This window comes from Myotis myotis, unplaced genomic scaffold (genome assembly GCF_014108235.1).
Source record: "Myotis myotis isolate mMyoMyo1 unplaced genomic scaffold, mMyoMyo1.p scaffold_m19_p_9, whole genome shotgun sequence".
Taxonomy (NCBI): Eukaryota; Metazoa; Chordata; class Mammalia; order Chiroptera; family Vespertilionidae; genus Myotis; species Myotis myotis.
In genome coordinates, this window is record NW_023416401.1 from 40894361 (window position 1) to 40914706 (window position 20346).

Genomic DNA, 20346 nt, shown 5'->3' on the forward strand with positions numbered 1-20346 from the left:
CTGCCAACCAGAAATTGTCTGGACTCCATCGAGATACATGAGAATTGTCATTGTCAGACAAAGGTAAACACTGCCCATCTGTCAGGACATCAGGAATTACAGAATAGACCCCACATGTCATTTCCAACAGCTCAGCACAGAGGAGAGTTAGGCAGGCGGACAGGCCTGCTGTCTCCGGGAAGATACACAAGGCCCAGTAGAAGCCCTGCCCCACCACCAGCTCTGGAACTTCTCCTGCTGAGGGCACAGTTGTAAAGGATTTAAGAACAGAACTCCGTAACATCTTTTAATAAAAGTTCAATGATACATAGCAACAGTATCAGGTTTTAGAAAATCTGATCTATTTATCTATTAACCATTTCAACTCTTAAAAATATATTCTAGTTAATAATTTAACTTAATTTCAAAAATCTTTTCTTTTACCAGAGGAGCCCAGTAGGTGTAGAGATAGCCTATTTTCAATGCTGGTACAAACTGGGAGCAGGAGACTACCAGAAAATATAGATTCAAGAAAAACTTGAATTGTTCATACAAAACCTAAAAAGGAAAAGAAAAAATTAACAGTCTCTTCAAGGAAAATCTTTAATACCTCATTAAATAATTAAAATCAGCACAATACCTGACTACATTTCCATCAAACAGTAAGCATATACCTTGGGTCACAGTAAATTTAATGATTTTGACATTAGCTTTCCAATAACTAAATCATATATTAAAAAAGGTAAGGTTACCCCTAAATTATATTTAAAACAAACTGACAAAAAAACCTTTAGAACATTCAACTATGTTAAAAGTGTCCTCGAAAACCTTTTGATTCCTGAGTGCAATTTTACAGTTTTCCACTCCTGTTCTGTGTCTCTTTATATGCACAACAAAGCAAATGAGAGAGCAAAGCCTTCCCAAGTTAGTAAGTCAGCAAATACATACATACAAATGTGTAACTTGGTAACAACTTAGAAAGTATTATAATGGAAAAGTCCTGTCAACCTTACATTTATGACGTAGTAAAAAAAAAAAAAATGAAATAAGAATGTGGACATCTGGGTAACTTTACAAAGATTGAGTGAATAAGCAAAACATACACAGGTATGACTGTACCCCAAAACTGTCCTAATCTCCTGGAAGTATTACATCCCTCAAGTATAAAGAAATGATGAAATAGAAAGCTATGAAAAGCACAGGCCAATTTTCAGGGAGACAGCTACCTATATATTCTTTACAGTCCCCTGGGAGTTGATTGTCAACAGTACTTTCAAATATAAAATAAATACCATAATTCAATAAAATTTTAGGAATGCAAATCCTGCAACTTTCTGTTTTTGCTTAATTCAAATAGAATTATCTTTAAGGAAGATAAACAAGATCTAGTATATTAATAGATTTTTATCTGCAAATTCTCAAAATAATAGATTTAAATTGAAAATCAAATGGAACAAAAATAATGTTTATAGATGAGAATAATTCCCGTATCACACTACAATTACAATGAAACTTATCACAAACTTGCAACTTGCAAATCCAAATCTCCTTGGATACCATTAGTTATGCACCTTGGAAGATATGGAAATCTCAACAGAGCAGAGCCATAGGTTAAGCACTTATTGTTGATTTAAAGAATAATGGAGTTATCTGCATCATCACACAGACGTGCATGACTGAAAAATCGGTTACATTGATAACATGTTTATGTTCATAATCATGTTCAATTGCTGTCTCAAAATGTTTGGAATCATTTCATAAATTAATCTCAGCAGGAAAGCCCTTTTTCTCCTCAGTGGTTTCTTTAAAATCTGTTAGCATAAATTATACCTTTTAGCAATTCAGAAATTGCCATTCATGCTAAAAATGGAATAGAATTCCTACTGTGCAATTACCAAATGTTTCTAAAATACGTTTTAGATGAAAAGACTAATTTAAGAAAAAAGTCATTCATGGAGTAATAGTTGTGCAGACCAATCAACAGGTACCTTCGGGACACAGTGTCCGGGCAGGCTGTGTGGATTTACTGGTAAAAGGTAAGCTGCACTGTTGGCTTTAAACCAAAGTAATCAATACCTGATTGTTTACTGACTGAATCTGGTGACCCTTAAGAATGTATACAATGCTTAGCCAATCTATGAGTATTTAATAACTTAACCCTAAAAAGAAAACATTAGCTTCATTAAAGATGAGAATATGTACCTGTCTGAAAAATACTTTGCATTTTATTGTCCTGACAGAGATCAGTCTTTTAATTGGAGCCATTAGTTTTGTGAGTTTTAATAAATTATCACAGTACTTATCAAGCTCTTGCCAACCACTGAATGGATGGGTAGATGGGTGGTGGTGGGGCAATCAATGCCCACATGAAGTCAGCATGATAATTTAAATGAAAACATGAGAGACAAAGCAGCCCTCATGTCACTTAATCTAGTGATCTGCTTGCAAAAGAGCAAAAGAGGTAATACCTAGAACTTGTCAAAAACTTTGATATAAAAATATAATCAGTACCAGCCTCCTTTGACTTAAATAAATCTGTCATTAAAATAGGGAATGATGCACCAAAACAAAAAGATTCAACTATTTAGTATTCTAAACATACATAAACTCAGTATTGTAATTTAATAAAAATAATAAAATATTTAAACTGCAGTATTTAAAATTAGGATTAACACCTAATTAAAGGTAACTAATGATATAACAATAGAACAAGGTGTGAAACTTATGATGTGAAGAAAGTAGCCATAAATGCTAATAAACATTTTGTTACTGAGTTATGTACCTGAATCATGTTACTTTAACTGTGAAGTTCCTTGGCAGGCTTTAAACACTACATTCCACTTTCCCTCCAAATAAATTCCCAGCCAAACAAAATTTATGACTTATTTTCTGATAATTTTACTTAGCTTTACTTGATTAATTCTACAATTAAATGCTTATCTAGAACTGAAATCAATAATCAAACTATAAATTTTCTCCAGTTGCACTCTATGATATATCTATTAAAAATGCATAGGAATTATTTAACAATTTGAACATGATTGAAAAACAAAAAGATATGACACAATTAAAAACGGAAAAATTTTTTAAAAAAGAAAAACAATGAAAACAAAGGAAGCTAGCAATCTCTGATATGCAACCCATTTTCAAGAATTAATAGTCTTACCCCAGGTAGAAAGGTAAAGACATTGTATTTTTGATTTTTGATGGAATTTCTGGGATGTTTTTCTTCACACTTCTCAGGATGTCCGAGCCACACAGTGCGAGCTCTCAGCTCTCTCTTTCTCTGACAAACATTTATCAGCCAATCGCAGCAGCTACATGAAACAAAAGATATTGTGTATGCTTTTTAAAATTTATTCTACATATTTATAGCCAATAATGATTGCTTCCATATTTAACAGGCACTGATAGTATATCTAATGCTAATCTGTAGGGGTTTTCTTAAAATAGGTCAGTCATACTAATTCACATCCTATATAATAAAAGTCTAATACGCTAACTGTCCAGTCATCCGTTCAACCAGTCAAAGCGAAATATGCTAATGATGTGCTAAGGCTGCTCAACTGCTCACTGTGACGTGCACTGATCACCAGGGGGCAGTCAGTCAACCAGTCGACTAATCACTATGATGTACATTTACCACCAGGGGGAGACACTCTAACTGGTAGGTTAGCTTGCTGCTGAGGTCAGGCCGATTGGTCTGGACACACCCTGGAGCCCTCCCATGGCCCCTCCCTGCTGGCCAACCTCCTGCATCCTCCCTGGCCCCAATCATGCACCAGTGTGGTCCCTCAGCCTGGCCTGCATCCTCTCACAATCTGGAACCCCTCGGGGATGTTGGAGAGCCTGTTTTTGCCCAATCCTGCAGACCAGGCCGAGGGACCTCACGGGCCTCTAGTTTGATATAAGATACTGAGAGACTTGTGTAACTGTGTAGTGATTTCTAGAACCTCAAGGAAATTATCTTCCATGTTTAGACCCGCTCTTGGCCAAATAAAACGATTAACATTCTGAAGTGGCCCATACTTCGAGTGCTAAGGAAAAGTTCGCTATTACTAATGACTCTCAGTACACTACTCAGTGGTTCTATGTGACTCCCTCTCCATGTAATCACTTCTTTCCTCTCTTAAAAGATGACTTTTCTATTAGCATTAATGTAAAATGAACACTATGGTTCAATTCAGTATTTAAAATTACTGATATAGTTTAATGATAATGAAAGCTTGACTATATTTTCATGCAGGTATCTTCATCTCAGCAAAAACACTTTAATTCTAAATCAGTCCTCACTCCAATGTTGGTTCCAGGAGCATGAGCACTTCCCCTGCGTGGACACCCAACCATTATTTGTAGGGAGAGTATAAGCTTTCCTGTGGATAACTTTTTAAAAATACTTCAGAAAATGACGAAAAGTAACAAATTCATCTCTATTAAGAATGAAATAATTGTGAATTAAATGTCAGTAGTAACAGTTCAGTTTAATTCAAATTTCCAGAATGTAAAGACAGAGTGGTTTATTTAGAAGAGTTGTTAAACTTCATCTTTTAGATGTAGTCAGGATTAGAACTGTAAACCAGCACGTAAGACAGGAATTCTTAACTTTGTGACAAGGAAGATTGAAAGCTAATGTGAAATATGTGTGACAATGACAGCCTTAGAAGGTGTGGCTATAAAATGAGGTTGGCAAATTGTGAGGTAGGCATAGCCTGAAGTCACTGCAGATCCTTTGTGGCAGGGCACACGTGGCTGAGCTCAGTCACTTCAGTCACACCCATATCATTTTTAGGATCGCAGAGACTGAAAACAGATGTGTTTATCATCATCCATGGTGGCATCCTATAGCAAGGAACATGCATGTGTTTAACTGAAATCAGTACCTCCCTACTCTTCTATCTGCCCTGTTCTTGACTGTGCTCAGAAAATCTTCAGTCTGACGAAGAGGGCTTGGAGCATGGCTATCTCGGTTATCTTGTGGCCCAGCCAAGGAGTTTGCTCGGAAACTCCCCTGCTTCCCACCCACCTTCTGTTTCAACTGGAGCAGATAAGGAAAAACCCAACTATGCAAGGACAGAAATTTCTTACCATTGTCGTCATCACTTTAAAAATAAATCACAACAGATGGCATCTCCACACATACAACATAAGTTCAAATCACCAACATCAGGGTATGAATCAAGTAAATGAAGGTTGTCAAAACAGTATTCCCACCTTTACTGGTTTTGGGTGGGAGCGCTCTGGTCAAGTACATTGTGGTAAAATGCTGGTAATATTGATCTTATCTATGCTTAAATTAAACAAAAATTTAAAAAGACTTCAAGTAAAATGAATAAGCTTCCAACTACTATCTCTCACCCTCCTCTCTAACTCCACCCACCTTCTGACACCATGCACCCTGCAGCTCACTAGAGGTCTCTCCTGAGTGATGACCCCACAACTAAGTGCTCAGGAGGGCTCCTTCCCAGCTCCGCAGCAGCAACTCCACACTGCAATCTCGGACCCAGTTACATACATGCTCCTGTGTACAAAAACCCCACAGTTACATTACACACGTGGCACATCCGAGTTACCCAGGTTATGAGGGACTTTTTCTTAAACTGTGACTGAATCAGAGTCTCAGACAGCTGCCCATACAATGCACAGATGCCAAACTCCCACATCTTACATAAGAAAAAACTGGAGGCCAGAGGGACATGATTCATCAAAGACAAGCACCGAGTGCTGGCAGAGTTGACCCCAGAGCTGTGTTCTCCCTGCCCCCTAACGACAGTTGGGCGGCTCCTGCTCATTCATAGGCTGTTCTCCTCAGCCTCCGACAGAACAGCAGCCAGTCAACAGATGACAAAAATAAATGAACAATTTATGAGCAGGAACAAGACTCACTGGATAAAACACACATTTAACTGCAGAGATCCTGATCTGTTTGCGCCTCGTCTTGGAGGCACCGGCGAGGGGAGAGCTGCACACAGGGAAACCCTGGCACAGCTGCCACCCTCAGCACTCAGCAGCTCTGCTGCCACCGTCCTGCCTCCAGTGTCACAGTCAAAGTCTCCAACCTTACAAAACCAACTCTGCAACAAAAGCGTACATTCCTACTCTGTCCCAGAAAGCAGCCATTAATACATGTGGCATTTTAATGGGAAATAAAATTAAGTGAAATAAAAAGTCCAGTTCCTCAGTCACCTGAGCCACATTTCAAGTGCTCAACAGCCACGTGGGGTGGGGCCATCATACTGGACATCTCAGGTCTAGATTATTCCCATTGTCACAGGGAGAGCTACTGAGCAGGCAGGTACACCACGAGATACATGCTTCCCTAAGCACTGCAAAACTCGTCCAGGAATATAATGTGTTCAGATATAAATGTTTGCTCTGAAACACATAATTACCTAATTTAATTGTTTAATGTACAAAAGTCAGACAAACATAAGATGACATAGAAGACAAGCAAAATATATGTTTGAAAAAATATAAAACTTAGGAAATGCATATTTTACAGAGTTTGTGCTGGTATTAACATATTCTTCAATAGGCAGAAGGCTCTGTAAAACCACCTTCAGTAGCAAAGGAAACTGACCTACCCCCCCACCCCTCAATCCCCCCATGCCCCTCCCCCACTAACTCCTAACGTCTCAAACTCTAAATTAAATACCAAGGGCTAAAATACATACATACAACAATTCATTAATTTTTTTCTCTATAATCCTATATAGAATAAACTAAGATTCCTAGACTTCTTAATATATAACTCAATTATTCATAACACTTTGCTACTAATAACTATTAACAAGTAAAAATGTTATTTCTAATTATTTCCTTATATAAAGACAGAATCAAGTGATGGTCAGGCAGCCACAATCAAATCCCACACTACTTTAAAAAATTAAATGAATACACAGGCTTGTGGTTTTAAAACAGGGTAATTGGGGCAAAGTAATGTGAATAAAATACATTGCCAAATACTGATAAATATGAGGGAGAAAAAAGAGAAGTCCTTGGAAAAAAATAACCAGGAACTTTACATAGTAATATTTTTATGCTGCTGGTTTCTAAATTGTCAATAATTTAGAAGACACTCTCCCATTTATTTATAAATCACCTTACATAATTGAACTTAAATCCAACAGTGCACAAATTATGTTTTTTCCTTAAAACATTTTAGGAATATAGTTTCTCACAAATGCCTCCCTCTATCATCAAAGTGGCACTCTAATATTAAATAAAGTGATATATATATATATATATATATATATATATCCTGTTTCTAAAATTTTAACTAGCCATAATAACTCCCAAAATTGAGAGCCTCTTTTAAAAAAAATAATTAGGCAATTACTATACCCAGCAGATCCCTTTGGTTACCAATCCAAAAGCAACACAGTACTCAGGTCTTCTTAAAAGATCCGCACTTTCCCGTGCCTATGCTTCTGCACCCCAAATGTGTGTCAGATTAATAAAGCATGTGGAGGCCATTTAGAACTAGGAATAATCCCAGCATTTCATATCCCCTCCCTTCACATAAAAATGCCATTCAGGACTCCTTGGTAAGAGTAGAATGGAAATCTCGTGAGAAAGCCCCCCTATCCTCCTGAACCACACATGTCCATGTGTTTCACAATTTTGCACAGAAAGGACAGTCAGAGTCTCTGAAGACAGACGACAGAAAAAGTATTTCAATATGGCAGAATTGAAATTTTTGCCAAATAATGAGTCTACTCATTCCCTGAAGAAGAATTCAAAAGTAAGTTTTACTACCTGCAGAATCTACAGAGATACACTGAAATATTTACGATTCATTAATATTAGCTGCAATCTACCTGAAATATTTACAACTCACTAATTATTGGAAATCTACCTTATTGCAATGTTCACCCACATTCCCTTCTATGATTAAACTAAGTAATTTCATGTATCTTCTCTTTGATCCATCACTTAATAATATTAGTAAGCTCAAATTTCATCATGCCTGGTATTTAGGATATTAAAAAGTAGCAAATATTGAAAACTGAAAATTTGTAAGAAATAAAGAAAATAAGACCAATCTAAATGTATAATTTGTTCTGTAAGATGCAGTTTTTAATTTCGTTAACAGTTTCTCGGTACAGCAGATGCCTACTGAACATGAAAAGTGTGACAACATCTCTGGTCATCGTGCCATTTACATCAGCGGTCACCAACCTTTCAGACCTCATGGACTATCAGTGGTCCGCGGACCACCGGTTGGCAACTGCTGATTTATACTAACACCTGCTAAGATGGTGCAGTTAGCTCTTATGCATGATCAAATCTATTAAGATTAAGATGAGTACATGAGTTTTTCTGCTGCTAAAATTTACATTTTCAAATATGCTCTTAATATTTGCCTTAAAAAAAGAAATGTGGCACAATAAAATCCAAAATTTGGATATGATCCATTTGATAAAAACAAATCCTATAAAAGACCAAAAATAATCATTTTAAGTGTATTCAGCACTGTGAAGACTGAAAACATTCAAAGTCTGTAATTCTTAGCAACTATTAGGCAGTATGGGAAGTACCACTGCACCCTACCCAACACTGCCCCACTCACCCCCACTTCTTGACAGCCAGCTCTGTGAGTGCTCAGGCTCTCCACTGATGGACAAACAGTAATAAAATTATGCGGGGTTCAATACAAATGCATGGTTAGTGATTTTCTTTTGTTAATTATTGATGATATCTACCAAAGCATGACCAATTTCCCCATTTTGTTGGTCCTCATCTGGGCCCATCACCTCCTCACTCAAATGAGCCCATGTTCCAATTAAGGGTAAGGGCTGGGGATTGTGTGAGGGGAGTATGTGAGTACAAAAAGCAGCACTGGCCCTAGCTGGTTTGGCTTAGTGGATAGCGCGTCAGCCTGCAGACTGAAGGGTCCTGGGTTCAATTCTGGTCAAGGGCACATGCCTGGGTTGCAGGCTCGATCCCCGGTGGGGGACGTGCAGGAGACAACCAATCAATGAGTCTCTCTCATCATTGATGTTTCCACCTCTCTCTCCCTCTCCCTTCCTCTCTGAAATCAATAAAAATATATATATTTTAAAAAGCAGCATTGACCTTAGTTTGAATTTATTTCAAGATAAAATTTCAAAAGCAAAGACAACACTAAAAATTTGGTTCTTTGAAAAGAATAAAACTCACAATATCTTATCAAGATTAATGGAAAAAAGGGAGAAAGACAAATTACCAATATCAGGAATAAAAAAGGTGACTCCCTGCAGAGCCTCATGAATTAACTAGGTCAGAGGAATTTAAATATAAATTTGAAAATAGATAAATCCCTTGAAAAGCACCAAACATCACAACTGACACAGAACTAAACAAAAAAATCTGCACAGTTCTACATCTGTTAGAGAGATTAACCCTAGCAATGAATATGTACCTACAAAGAACACTCTTGGAATACTAGCTATTTAACTTAGAAAATGTTTTGGGCTCTTTTTTAAGCCATAGAAATTTATTATTAAATTAGTATCACAAATCAGCAATTTCTAAAACACTGTTTAGCCATGAAATTCCTTCTTCATCTGAAAAGCATACAGCATATAGGAAAGATGAAGGTAGGGCCTACTTTAACTGGAAGCTGGTGAGGAGCCTAAACCCTGCTCAGCCACACCTCCTGGTTCCATGCTGCCGATCCCTGAGGAATTCCTTAGTCCATGAGATTCCAGAGGGTACAGTTTGAATACCACTTCATGAGTGACCCAGAAATCAAATTAGGTATAAAAACGTCTGTTTGCACACATCTAACAGGATAATGAGGATGAGGATGAACAAGATGTTTCTACAATTATTTACATTTCATTTATGGGATGTAAGTAAATGATTATAATGAAGGCACTGACTGCAAACCTTGAATAGCAGAAAGAGAGTAAAAGCTGTAACTTATCTGACACACTCCACTCAAGTCATGACAACATGATCTCTGAGATCCTGCCCTGCCTATCCCAGGGGTGTGCAGTACAGGCAAAGTGTCCTAGACATATAAGGTACTTTCACATACCAAACTGTACAGTCAAAGGTGAACAGATTTCATACATGTCACACACAACATCGGTTTCCCTCAACCACCAGTGAACTTGTTTAAAATATAAGTTCTTATCTTAATTTCTTTCAGGTTTAAATGAACAGAAAAACTCTTATTCCAAGTCAAAGCATTTAAATCAAGTAATATGCATAGCTACCACATAATTAAATTGCATTTTATAGATCCATGTCTATCTTTTGGAATGGGAGTACAATTAGAGCTGGAAAAGAAAGGAAAACAGTTTATAAATGTCAATATAGGAACAGAACTAATTTTATTACGTATTAATTACAAAATCACAAATTTTCTTCTCTTTCAAACATTAAAACATCTGTAAAGTACATCATTTTCTAACCACTATGCTGTACACTTAAAACTAATACATAATATTGACTGTAAACAGTAATTGAAAACAATTTTTTTAATTGCTAAAAAAATAATAATCTCACACAAAAAAGTGAACTTGGCTTTCCATGCCTTTCAGATCAGTGATGCTTGGTTCTGATTGATGTACAAATACTCTCCATGACACCATTTAGAGAGCAACTTCTTTAGTTTGATAAAAAAAATAAGTATGGCCAGTATGGTTCATTGGTTGAGTGTTGACCCATGAACCAGGAGGTTGTGGTTCAATTCCTAATCAGGGCACACACCTGGCAGTGGGCCCAATCCCCAGTGTGAGGCATGCAGTAGGCAGCCGATCAATGATTCTTTCTCATCACTGATATTTCTGTCCCTCTCACTCTCCCTTTCTCTCTCTGAAATCAATAAAAACATATCCTATCTAATAAAAGAAACATGGTAATTAGCCGTACCTCCACTACCCTTCCCATTGGCTAATCAGGGCAATATGCAAATTAACTGCCAGCCAAGATGGCGGCCAGCAGCCAGGCAGCTTGAAGCGAACATGAGGCTTGCTTGCTTCAGTGACGGAGGAAGCCAACTTTCCCCGCCTGCCGCTGCCGGCCTCTGAGCTTGCAGTTTGAAACATTGTTACAAATATAGAAGCTAAACAAACTCCAGAAACCTGCTTTCAGCCAGCCGGGATCTCAGAGCCGGAGTTGAAACAGTGTTTCGATTATAGAACCCAAACAAACCAGATACCTGCTTTCAGCAGCCAAGGCCTCAGAGCTGGAGCCAAGCCTCAGAGCTAAAGCTGGCCCAGAATAATAAAAAAAGAAAAAAAGGAGCGGTTGGGAGCTTCAGTCACCCGCCAGCCTGAAAACAGCCATCATCCCCTCACCCAGGCTGGCCAGGCACCCAAGCGGGACCCCCACCCTGATCCAGGACACCCTTCAGGGCAAACCAGCCGGCCCCCAACCATGCACCAGGCCTCTATCCTATATAGTAAAAGGGTAATATGCATCCCAGCACCGGGATCAGTGGAGCCGTGAGGCCTCCCGGCACCGGGATCAGCGTGACAGGGGGCAGCGCCCAAACCCCGACTGCCCTGCGGCTCTGTGTGTGACAGGGGGCGGGGCCACAACCTCCCTATCCGCCCTGCTCTGTTCGTGACAGGGGAAGGCGCCCCAACCCCCTGATAAGCCCTGCTCTGTGCCTGATAGGGGGGAGCTCCCCAACCCCGATCGCCCTGCGGCTGTGTGTGTGACAGGGTGCGGCACCCCAACCCCCTGCCACGGGCCCTGCTCTGTGTGTGACAGGGTAGAGCCATAACCTTCCCATCGGCCCTGCCCTGAGTGTGACAGTGGCAGCACCCCAAACCCCTGACTGGCCCTGCTCTGTGGGTTATAGAGGGCGGCACTCCAACCGCCCCCCATGGGCCCTGCTCTGTGTGTGATGGGGTAGAGCCATAACCTCCCCATCGGCCCTGCCCTGAGTGTGACAGTGTGCGGTGCCCCAACCCCCTGATCCGCCCTGCTCTGTGTGTGACAGGGGGCAGTGCCCCAACTCCCCTATCGGCCCTACTCTGTGAGTGACAGGGGGAGCTCCCCAACTCCCTGATGGGCCCTGCTCTGTGTGTGACGGGGGGAGCTTCCCAACCCCCTGATCGACCCTGCTCTGTGCGTGACAGGGTGCGGAGCCCCAACCCCCCTGATGGGCCCTGCTCTGTGAGTGACGGGGGAAGCGCCCCAACCCCCTGATTGGCCCTTCTCTGTGCTGCACAGGGGCTGCACCTAGGGATTGGGCCTGCCCTCTGCCACCCGGGAGCAGGCCTAAGCCAGCAGGTCGTTATCTCCCGAGGGGTCCCAGACTGTGAGAGGGCACAGGCCGGGCTGAGGGACCCTCCTCCTCCCCCGCCGAGTGCACAAATTTTTGTGCACCAGGCCTCTAGTCTCTATATAAAAGCCCAGTGACCAAACAGCAGAACGACTGGTTGACCAGTCGCTATGATGCTCACAGATCACCAGGGGGCAGACGCTCAATGCAGGAGCTGCCCCCTGGTGGTCAGTGCATTCCCACAGTGGGAGTGTTGCTTAGCTGACCAGGATGAGCAGTGCTCCCATAGCGGGCCGATCCCCGCAGGCCATTCCCCCCCTCAACCCCGCCCCACCAGTGCACAAATCCATGCACCAGGTCTCTAGTTTAAAAATAAATATGTATGGTAAAAGCTAAGCTTATGTGTAATGTAATAAAAGAGCTTAGTGCAGGGAAAATTAAGTGCCAGGGGCCACACACCTGGTGCAGAGGAACTTCCACCCTCCACAGACAAACCACCCCAGCCCTCGTCTTCTCCGCATGGCCCTGGCACGTGGCAAAGTGTGGTAATCACTCTCGTCATTCTCAAAGCCTTCTTCAGACATCATTAGTGGCATTTCATCCAAATGGGCAGACTCATCTTCCAGCTGGTACCTGGTTAAAGATAAGAAGAGATCAGAGAAGAATTTGTGAGGATGCATCAAAAACCTTTCTTTTTTTTAGTAATGTAAATAAACTTTAACCATCAATTCTGACTATCCCATAAAAACTTTAAATGTATATAAGATTCATCTACAAACATGATCATCACCAAGCTGTGCTATTTAAAAGAATACCCCAAAAAATCATAGGAAAACTTTATTATCGATAATTTGATACCATATTATCACTAAACACAATTAAGGTAGAAGACCTTTTGCTGGAAACAAATTTGTTAGGAAACATTGCAGTCACTTATTTGCACTCCTCCTTTGAATACCTCAATGCACCGATCAAAATGAGCCTCATTCTGGTCTCTCCACACGATTCTCCACAAACGACTCCAGTTACTACCAATCCCATTACAGAATGGCCTGACCACAGTAGTCATTTCAGATAATTTAGGCAAAAAGTTATATGATCTGTGTACAGGCCTAAAACAGAATTAATGTTTCCTCTTAAAAATTCCTTTTTTCTTATTCTCTGTATAACATGACTGACTTCTTTAAAAACACTCAATGAGGAACTGAATATTTAAACAAAATGTAATTAAAGTTCAAAACACCACTTAAATATATTACGATATATGTATAAAATGAGATTTTTAGTCTTTTTCATTGAGTTCTTCCGATTACTGTGTTGCATTAGGGGAAGTCACAATCTTATTCACTTCAAAGCAGAAAAGCAGCTCAGTGTGTCTGAAAGATGCTGAGTATGAACAACTTCACGGTTAGTAGCCTGGACTTCAGAAACAGAGCCTTTCAACTGGCAAGCACTTTATCCCATTTCCAAAGCATTTTCCTACTGTACTGAAGATTTTACTTCAGTATTTAAAAACAATAAGATGATGAATAATGGATTTTTTCACAGACGGGCTAAGCAGAGAATTTTACGTGTCTTTGTTGCCTGGTGTCATACACACTTAATTGGTTTGTCACTCAAGAAAAATCAACCTTTCCAGCAATTAAGTATAATTCTGGAAACATTTTTAAGACAAGTAAAAACAATGTGAACAAAGACAACAGAATGAATGATACCAAACCCAAGAGTACTGCCATATAAGAAATGAAGACAGCCATCCTAACTGCTGCCAAAGGTTTTAAAAAATTTAGGAATTGTTAACAAAACACTCAAGTACTGGAAGGCACATAATTCACATGTATCTAAGTATAAGTAGGTCAATACAATAACTAGCTTAAAGTCACATTTTTATCTTAAATATCTAACAACTTTGTTTCCATTTTGACGAAACATTTCTGAGAAGTAAACTGATATATAAGGGAGGATACATTTAAAATATGTCTAATGCTTAAGTTTTCTTTAAGAAAAATAAACAATTCCCCTTTTGCCTGCATGTTAGTAAAGTAAAAAACAAAAGTGTTACAAAGAAATGAGTTTGTTTTCTTCATCAAATGCGGCTTCTAAGTTCAATTATGTCACTGATGAGTCATGAATAAGTAGCAAAACCATATGAACTACCAGAGAAACTGGAACTCTTCCTCCCATAGCAGCAGAGGAGCTAAACAGTAGAACAGTAGGTAAAGAAAGGAAGGAACTGCCTGAAAAGCAGGGCTTGACCTTAGTAGAGAAAGCAACAGGAACAAGGGTCAGCCCCTCAAGCTGAGAGAGGTCGCCATGTGAACTGTGTACACAGTAACCTTGGAGCTATTGCCTCCTCTTCGAAAATATTCTGTAAGAAACTTAAATATCAATGTCATTGAGGCAAACTTCTAGACTAGAGTTAATGGTACAATACCTAATGTTATATCAATGCCAATCCAGAAATTTTAAGACACTTGGGCAAGTTAGCACAAGATAGCTGCCTAAAACTGTGATGTTCCCAATTACTAACTTTATCCATGTGATCACACTGTCAGTGGAAGGAAAAAAGTGAAATATTTCTATTCTGGCAGGCCTGCACAATGTCATAAACTTGAGTGAACTAAAGACCCACCTTAAAGGAAATTTTATAAATCTTAGAATATGTCTCTGATTTTGAGGAATCCTGGGCCGGGGCACTTTGATGAACACTGTCTTAAAAAATCATTCAGTACTTTAGAAAAGCTTTTCAACTGTAAACCATCAGAGCAGAAAAGTTTCACCTTTACAACTAGTAAGATATTATTAGATCCTCATCATAGTCACAAAAATTGTCAAGAAAATTGTGTATAGACCCTCAGAATGAAAAAACTAGCATTTAAAAATGTGTTGCCTCTACCAAGAAATATTTTATAGATAACCAGACAATAGACATCTGTTCTCAGCATGAATCTCTTTTAAATACTGTAGTTTAACTATTATAACACTGCAAATACCTCTAGGCAGGGCCAAGAGCCAAAGAGAAGCAAGGAAAGGTGCAACAGACACTGACAAAATCATGTCCAATGTCACTCTTTCTTCAGTCACACATGCAAGATAATTTGAATGACACAGGTACCATAAAAAAGACAGGAATAAAAAAAATCAAATTAACAAATACCTTACATTTAATTCATGCCATCATACTGCGAAGAGAAACTAATGCCTCACATACTTAATAAAAAATGTGCTAGGGGATAGGGGAGGCCGGGGGAAGGTCAATTTGGGTGGGGAGCGAAGGGGACATATGTACTACTATCTGTAATACTTTAAACAATAAAATAAAATTTTATAAAAAGAGTCTATGGCCAAACCGGTTTGGCTCAGTGGATAGAGCGTCGGCCTGCGGACTGAAAGGTCCCAGGTTCGATTCCGGTCAAGGGCATGTACCTTGGTTGCAGGCACATCCCCAGTGGGGGGTGTGCAGGAGGCAGCTGGTCGATGTTTCTCTCTCGTTGATGTTTCTAACTCTCTATTCCTCTCCCTTCATCTCTGTAAAAAATCAATAAAATATATATTTTTAAAAATAATAAAATAAAATAAATAAAAAAATAAAAAAAGAGTCTATGAATTTAAAAAAGTATTTCCTACTATAAGGCATTTCCATTTGTAAATATTATTTGCCTACATTCAATCACAATGACTACACGTTTCATATTCCTTGAGAAAATAATTACACATATTTAAAAAATGATCTCCTTTTTAATATGTGTTTATTGATTTTTAGAGAGAGAGGAAGGGAGAGGGATAAAAAAATAAACCAACCTTATGCCAACCACAAGAAACTAACTTTTAAGATAAGTAGGTTATGAGTAAAAAGGTAGAAAATTATATGCCAGGCAAACATTAATCAAAAGAAAGCAGGAATGGTTATAATAATGTCAGAAAATATAAACTTCAGAGCAAAATAATTACTAGAGGCAGACAGGGAAATTATGTGAAGACAAAACTGTCAGTCCATCAAGAACACAAAGCAATCCCAAATATGTATGTATCAAATGATAGACCCGAAAAACAAGTGAAGCAAAAACTGATAAACTAAAAGGAGAAATAGACAAATCCACAATTACAATTAGAGACTTCAACATCCCACTCCGAACAACTGATAAAGCAACCTGACAGAAAACCACCAAGACAGCAGAACTCAATGCCATTAACTAACAGGACTTAATCAACATTTCAGAATATTTCACTAAACAACAACACAATACACTTTCTTTCCAAGGGCTTTTGAATTCTAACTAATATAGACCATATCCTGCGTCACAAAACAAACTGCACCATATTTATAATAAGTGAAATCACACGAAACATGTTTTTAACTACAAAGGAATCCCATGAGAAAAGATATAAATAGGACCCACATTCTCCTAACATTATTGACAAAATATCCAGGATACAATTGAAAACCATCAGTCATACCAAGAACCAAAACACTCACAATGTGAATCAGGAATGACAATCAACTGATGCCAAAAAAATAAGGTTAACTCAGACACTGAAATTGTTACAAGCATTTTAAGCTGAAAACATAAAAGTGCTTTAACAATCAATTACAGATTCTTTTGAAACAAACAGAAATTATAAAACTGAAAAATAAAATACTAAAAAAGTAAACATCACTGGGTGGAATCAACAGTAGAGTGAAGATGACAGGGAATGAATTAAGGAACTTGAGAACAAATAAACAGATTTTATACAATCTGAACAATACAGAGAAAAGAGGCTGGGGGAAAAAAGCCTAAGGGAATTATGAAACACTAACAAAAGATCCAACTTTTGTAGCACTGGAATTCTGAAAGAAGAGGATTAACAGTGGAAATGAAGGAATACTTGAAGAAATAATGGCTAAAAACTCCCTAAATTTGGTGAAACAAAAACCAACAGGTTCAAGAAACTTAAGGAATACCAAACAACATCAACCTAAAGAAATCCACACCAAGATACATCATAATTAAACTTCTGAAAACTAAAGACAAAGAAAAAACTTGAAAGCAGCAAAGAGAGAGAGGACACATTACCTATAGGAGAACACCAATTCGAATGACAGCAGACTTCTAATCAGAACCATGAAGGATGGGAGAAAGTGAAACAAGTTTTCCAAGAGCTAAGAATTGTCAGCCAGGAATTCTATATCCAATAAAACTATCCTTCTGGAATGAAATAAAAGAAATTTCAAGATTGGCTATAGGAAGTTCTCACAATGGAAAGGAAATAAAAAGAGAATCCTGGAACATCAGGAAGGAAGGATAACAGAAAGACCAAAAGTATGGACACTGGGGTGGTAGGGGCTTGCCCCGGGGGGGAATGGCTGGGGGTGGGGTGGGGGGGGCAGTCAATTGGGGAAAAAGAAGACATATATAAAACTTTAGACAATAAAAAAAAAGTATGGGTACATACAATGGACTTATTATAAGTCACATTTGATGATTTAAACAAAAAGTGTTACATCATCTGATACTCAGGACATAATTTTAAAATAGATTTTTATTGATTTCAGAGAGGAGGGGAGAGGGAAAGAGAGATAGAAACATCAATGATAAGAATCATTGATCGACTGCCTCCTGCACACCCCCTACTGGGGATTGAGCCCACAACCTGGGCATGTGCCCCTGCCCGGAATTGAACAGTGACCTCCTGGTTCATAGGTGAACATTCAACTACTGAGCCAGGCCGTCCAGGCCCTCAGGACATAATTTTAAGGTGTGTGGGGAGGGGTGGGGGGAGGGGGGGAGGGAGGAGGGGGAAGAAGGTGGGTAAAGGGACCAGAATGAAAGTCAGGTTTCCACACTTCACTCCATTCAGGAAAATACTGATACTAATCCACCACAGTGATAAGTGACAAGTATACTGCAATGCTCAGAGCAAACACTACAAAAATTATTCAAAGACCGACACTCAAAAACACTGTCCAGATAACAAAAGAAGTTCAAGTAACCCGAAGGAAGGCAAGAAGAGAAACAGAGGAATGAGAATCAGAAAAATAAATTTAAAAAGCATAGAACAGAAAACATTAATAAAATGGCACATTTACACTCTAAGGAACAGATAATAACCTTAGATGTAAATGATCTAAATACACCAACCTAAAGACAGAGACTGATGGATGCAATAATGGAAAAACACAATTCAACCAGAAATTCACTTCAAATTCAACCATGTAGGCAGGCTGAAAGCTAGCACCATGAAAACATCAATCCATCAGAAGCAGGAGTGGCTAAATGAATATCTAGAAAATTACCAGAGACAAGGGGGCACTTTGCACAATAAAAGAAACCCACCTACAACACAAAAGGGTCCGAAATGTGTACACACCAAATGAGAGCCTCAAAAATATGAAGCAAAGACTGACAGACCCAAACTGTTGTGGAAACTTATAGCGTATTTCTAGACAATGATCTCCAAAAGCCGACCTCTTGGTCACTAACGCACTCACTTGTATAGATGACAACAGAGGAGGGAGAAATGGTACTTTTGGTCCAACACTGAACAGGGCACCTTTCTAGGTTCTTCCATAATCCTCTACAATCCCATGAAAAGAAGTATCATTCCCCATTTACCTCTGAGGAAATCAGGGCTCATTTTTAAATAAGGTGCCTGAGATCAGTTAGCAAGTCAACGAACAGAGGTTTGATGAAGCTCTATAACACTGTAATACCTACGCCTAAACAAAAACGTATTCTAAAATCGGACCCTAAAGCAAATGGCTATTGAAATCTGTAGTTTTCCCACCTGTGTTTTAAAGGCCAATTGCTTCTATAATTCCTAGGGAATACAATTTTAGTAACTACAAAAGGCAGTATTTCTGTTTCTAATTACTGTATCATCTGTTACATGTAGTACTCTTCTCTTTGGGTGAGGAATACATAGGCGTTAAAACCAACTAGGGTATGAGACTTTCATTTTAAATCAAAGGTCTGTACGTTTTAATTCTAAGCTAACTGTGGCCCCATTAAACAGCTTAACCTTCCTGGGTCGGTTTCTCATTCCTAAAAGCAAACACGTTTAAACAGTGTACTGGGTAGAGTGCGTGTCTTCCCTCGCTCTCCACATTTGTGAAAACAGGTGACTCTCCATCAGAAAAAGGGGTATCGGTCGTCGTCGCAACTTGTGAGTTTCGGACACTAACACTGCGTGCGGGACCAGCTTTCGGGCCTCTCGTGCGCGTCGCACAGAGAGCAGCACCAGCTCCCCTGGAGCGGACGCGGTCCCCTCTCCCTTTGGACCTGGAGCCCAGGGCGCCGCCGGGGGTCAGGGCTGGGGGCGGGCCCCGCCTGGCCCGGAGGCCCCTGACCGCTTCCGGAGAGGGTGGCGCCCTCCCGGTGAGGGCGCACCGCGACCTAGGAACACTGCGAGGCCAGCGGCGGGCCCCAGGGCAGATCCACCCGAGCAGGGCGGGAGGGAGGGGCACCTGGGCGGAAAGGGGAACGGGCCGTCGTTACCTGCTGGGCCGCTCGGCCCCCGGCCCGGGCCCCACGGCGCTGTAGTAGGCCGCGCGTTTGCGGTTGGCCACGGCCGCCGCGCTGCGCACCGGGTACAGAGGGATCTGGTCCGCCATGTTCCGGCCACCACCTCCCCGCCCCTTCCCGCTCCCCCTCAGTTCGCCGCCTTTCCCAGCCTAAGCATTCAGTTCCAATCCGGCAGAGGCGCGGCCCGCAGGCCCTTCCCGCCGCCGCCAAATCCGGGCCTGATGGCGTCACCGCGTGTCGGGGATTGATGACGACACCGCGCGGCTAGAGCGCTAATGGTAGGCGGTGGCGTCTCGAGGCTCCGCCCCCTGCTTCTCAGGCATATTACGTCACCACGTTGCGAGGGTGTCAGCGGAGACGATGTAGGCGGGCTGCGCCTGTGCCACGGTTCGGCTTGCCTGCATCGCGTGTGGGAGTCCCGTCTGGTCCCCCTGGGCCGCGGGCTCCTGCTCCCAAGACCTTGTCTAAAAGCCATAGGAAGGCACCACGCGGAACTCCCGCTCACCCGGGCGACCCGTCTGCTGAAGGTACAGGCCGAACGCAGGCGGCTCCACGTGGCGCCTAGCTTCGCGCTTTTGTACCGGCATCCATGCTGGCTTCCACAGTCAGTTCGTGTAGGTGAGAAAGCCGAGTTTCAAG

At 40.5% G+C, this 20346-nt stretch overlaps 1 protein-coding gene across 3 annotated transcripts in view; it reads right to left on the reverse strand.

Moving 5' to 3' along the window:
- ATP9B (ATPase phospholipid transporting 9B (putative)) overlaps positions 1-19901 on the reverse strand; it is a 146461-nt gene extending 126560 nt beyond the window's left edge. Inside the window, exons 1-4 of one of the 3 annotated variants that reach the window (XM_036321297.1) lie at positions 19681-19901; positions 12662-12835; positions 3146-3296; positions 424-537 (exon numbers count right to left, since the gene is read on the reverse strand). In XM_036321297.1, coding sequence (XP_036177190.1) covers positions 424-537; positions 3146-3296; positions 12662-12835; positions 19681-19796 — 555 coding nt within the window. In that variant the 5' untranslated portion in view covers positions 19797-19901. The remainder of the gene's footprint in view (positions 1-423; positions 538-3145; positions 3297-12661; positions 12836-19680) is intronic. The other 2 variants (XM_036321298.1, XM_036321299.1) reach the window with 2 other exon arrangements.
- Between the last annotated feature and the right edge of the window lie 445 nt (positions 19902-20346).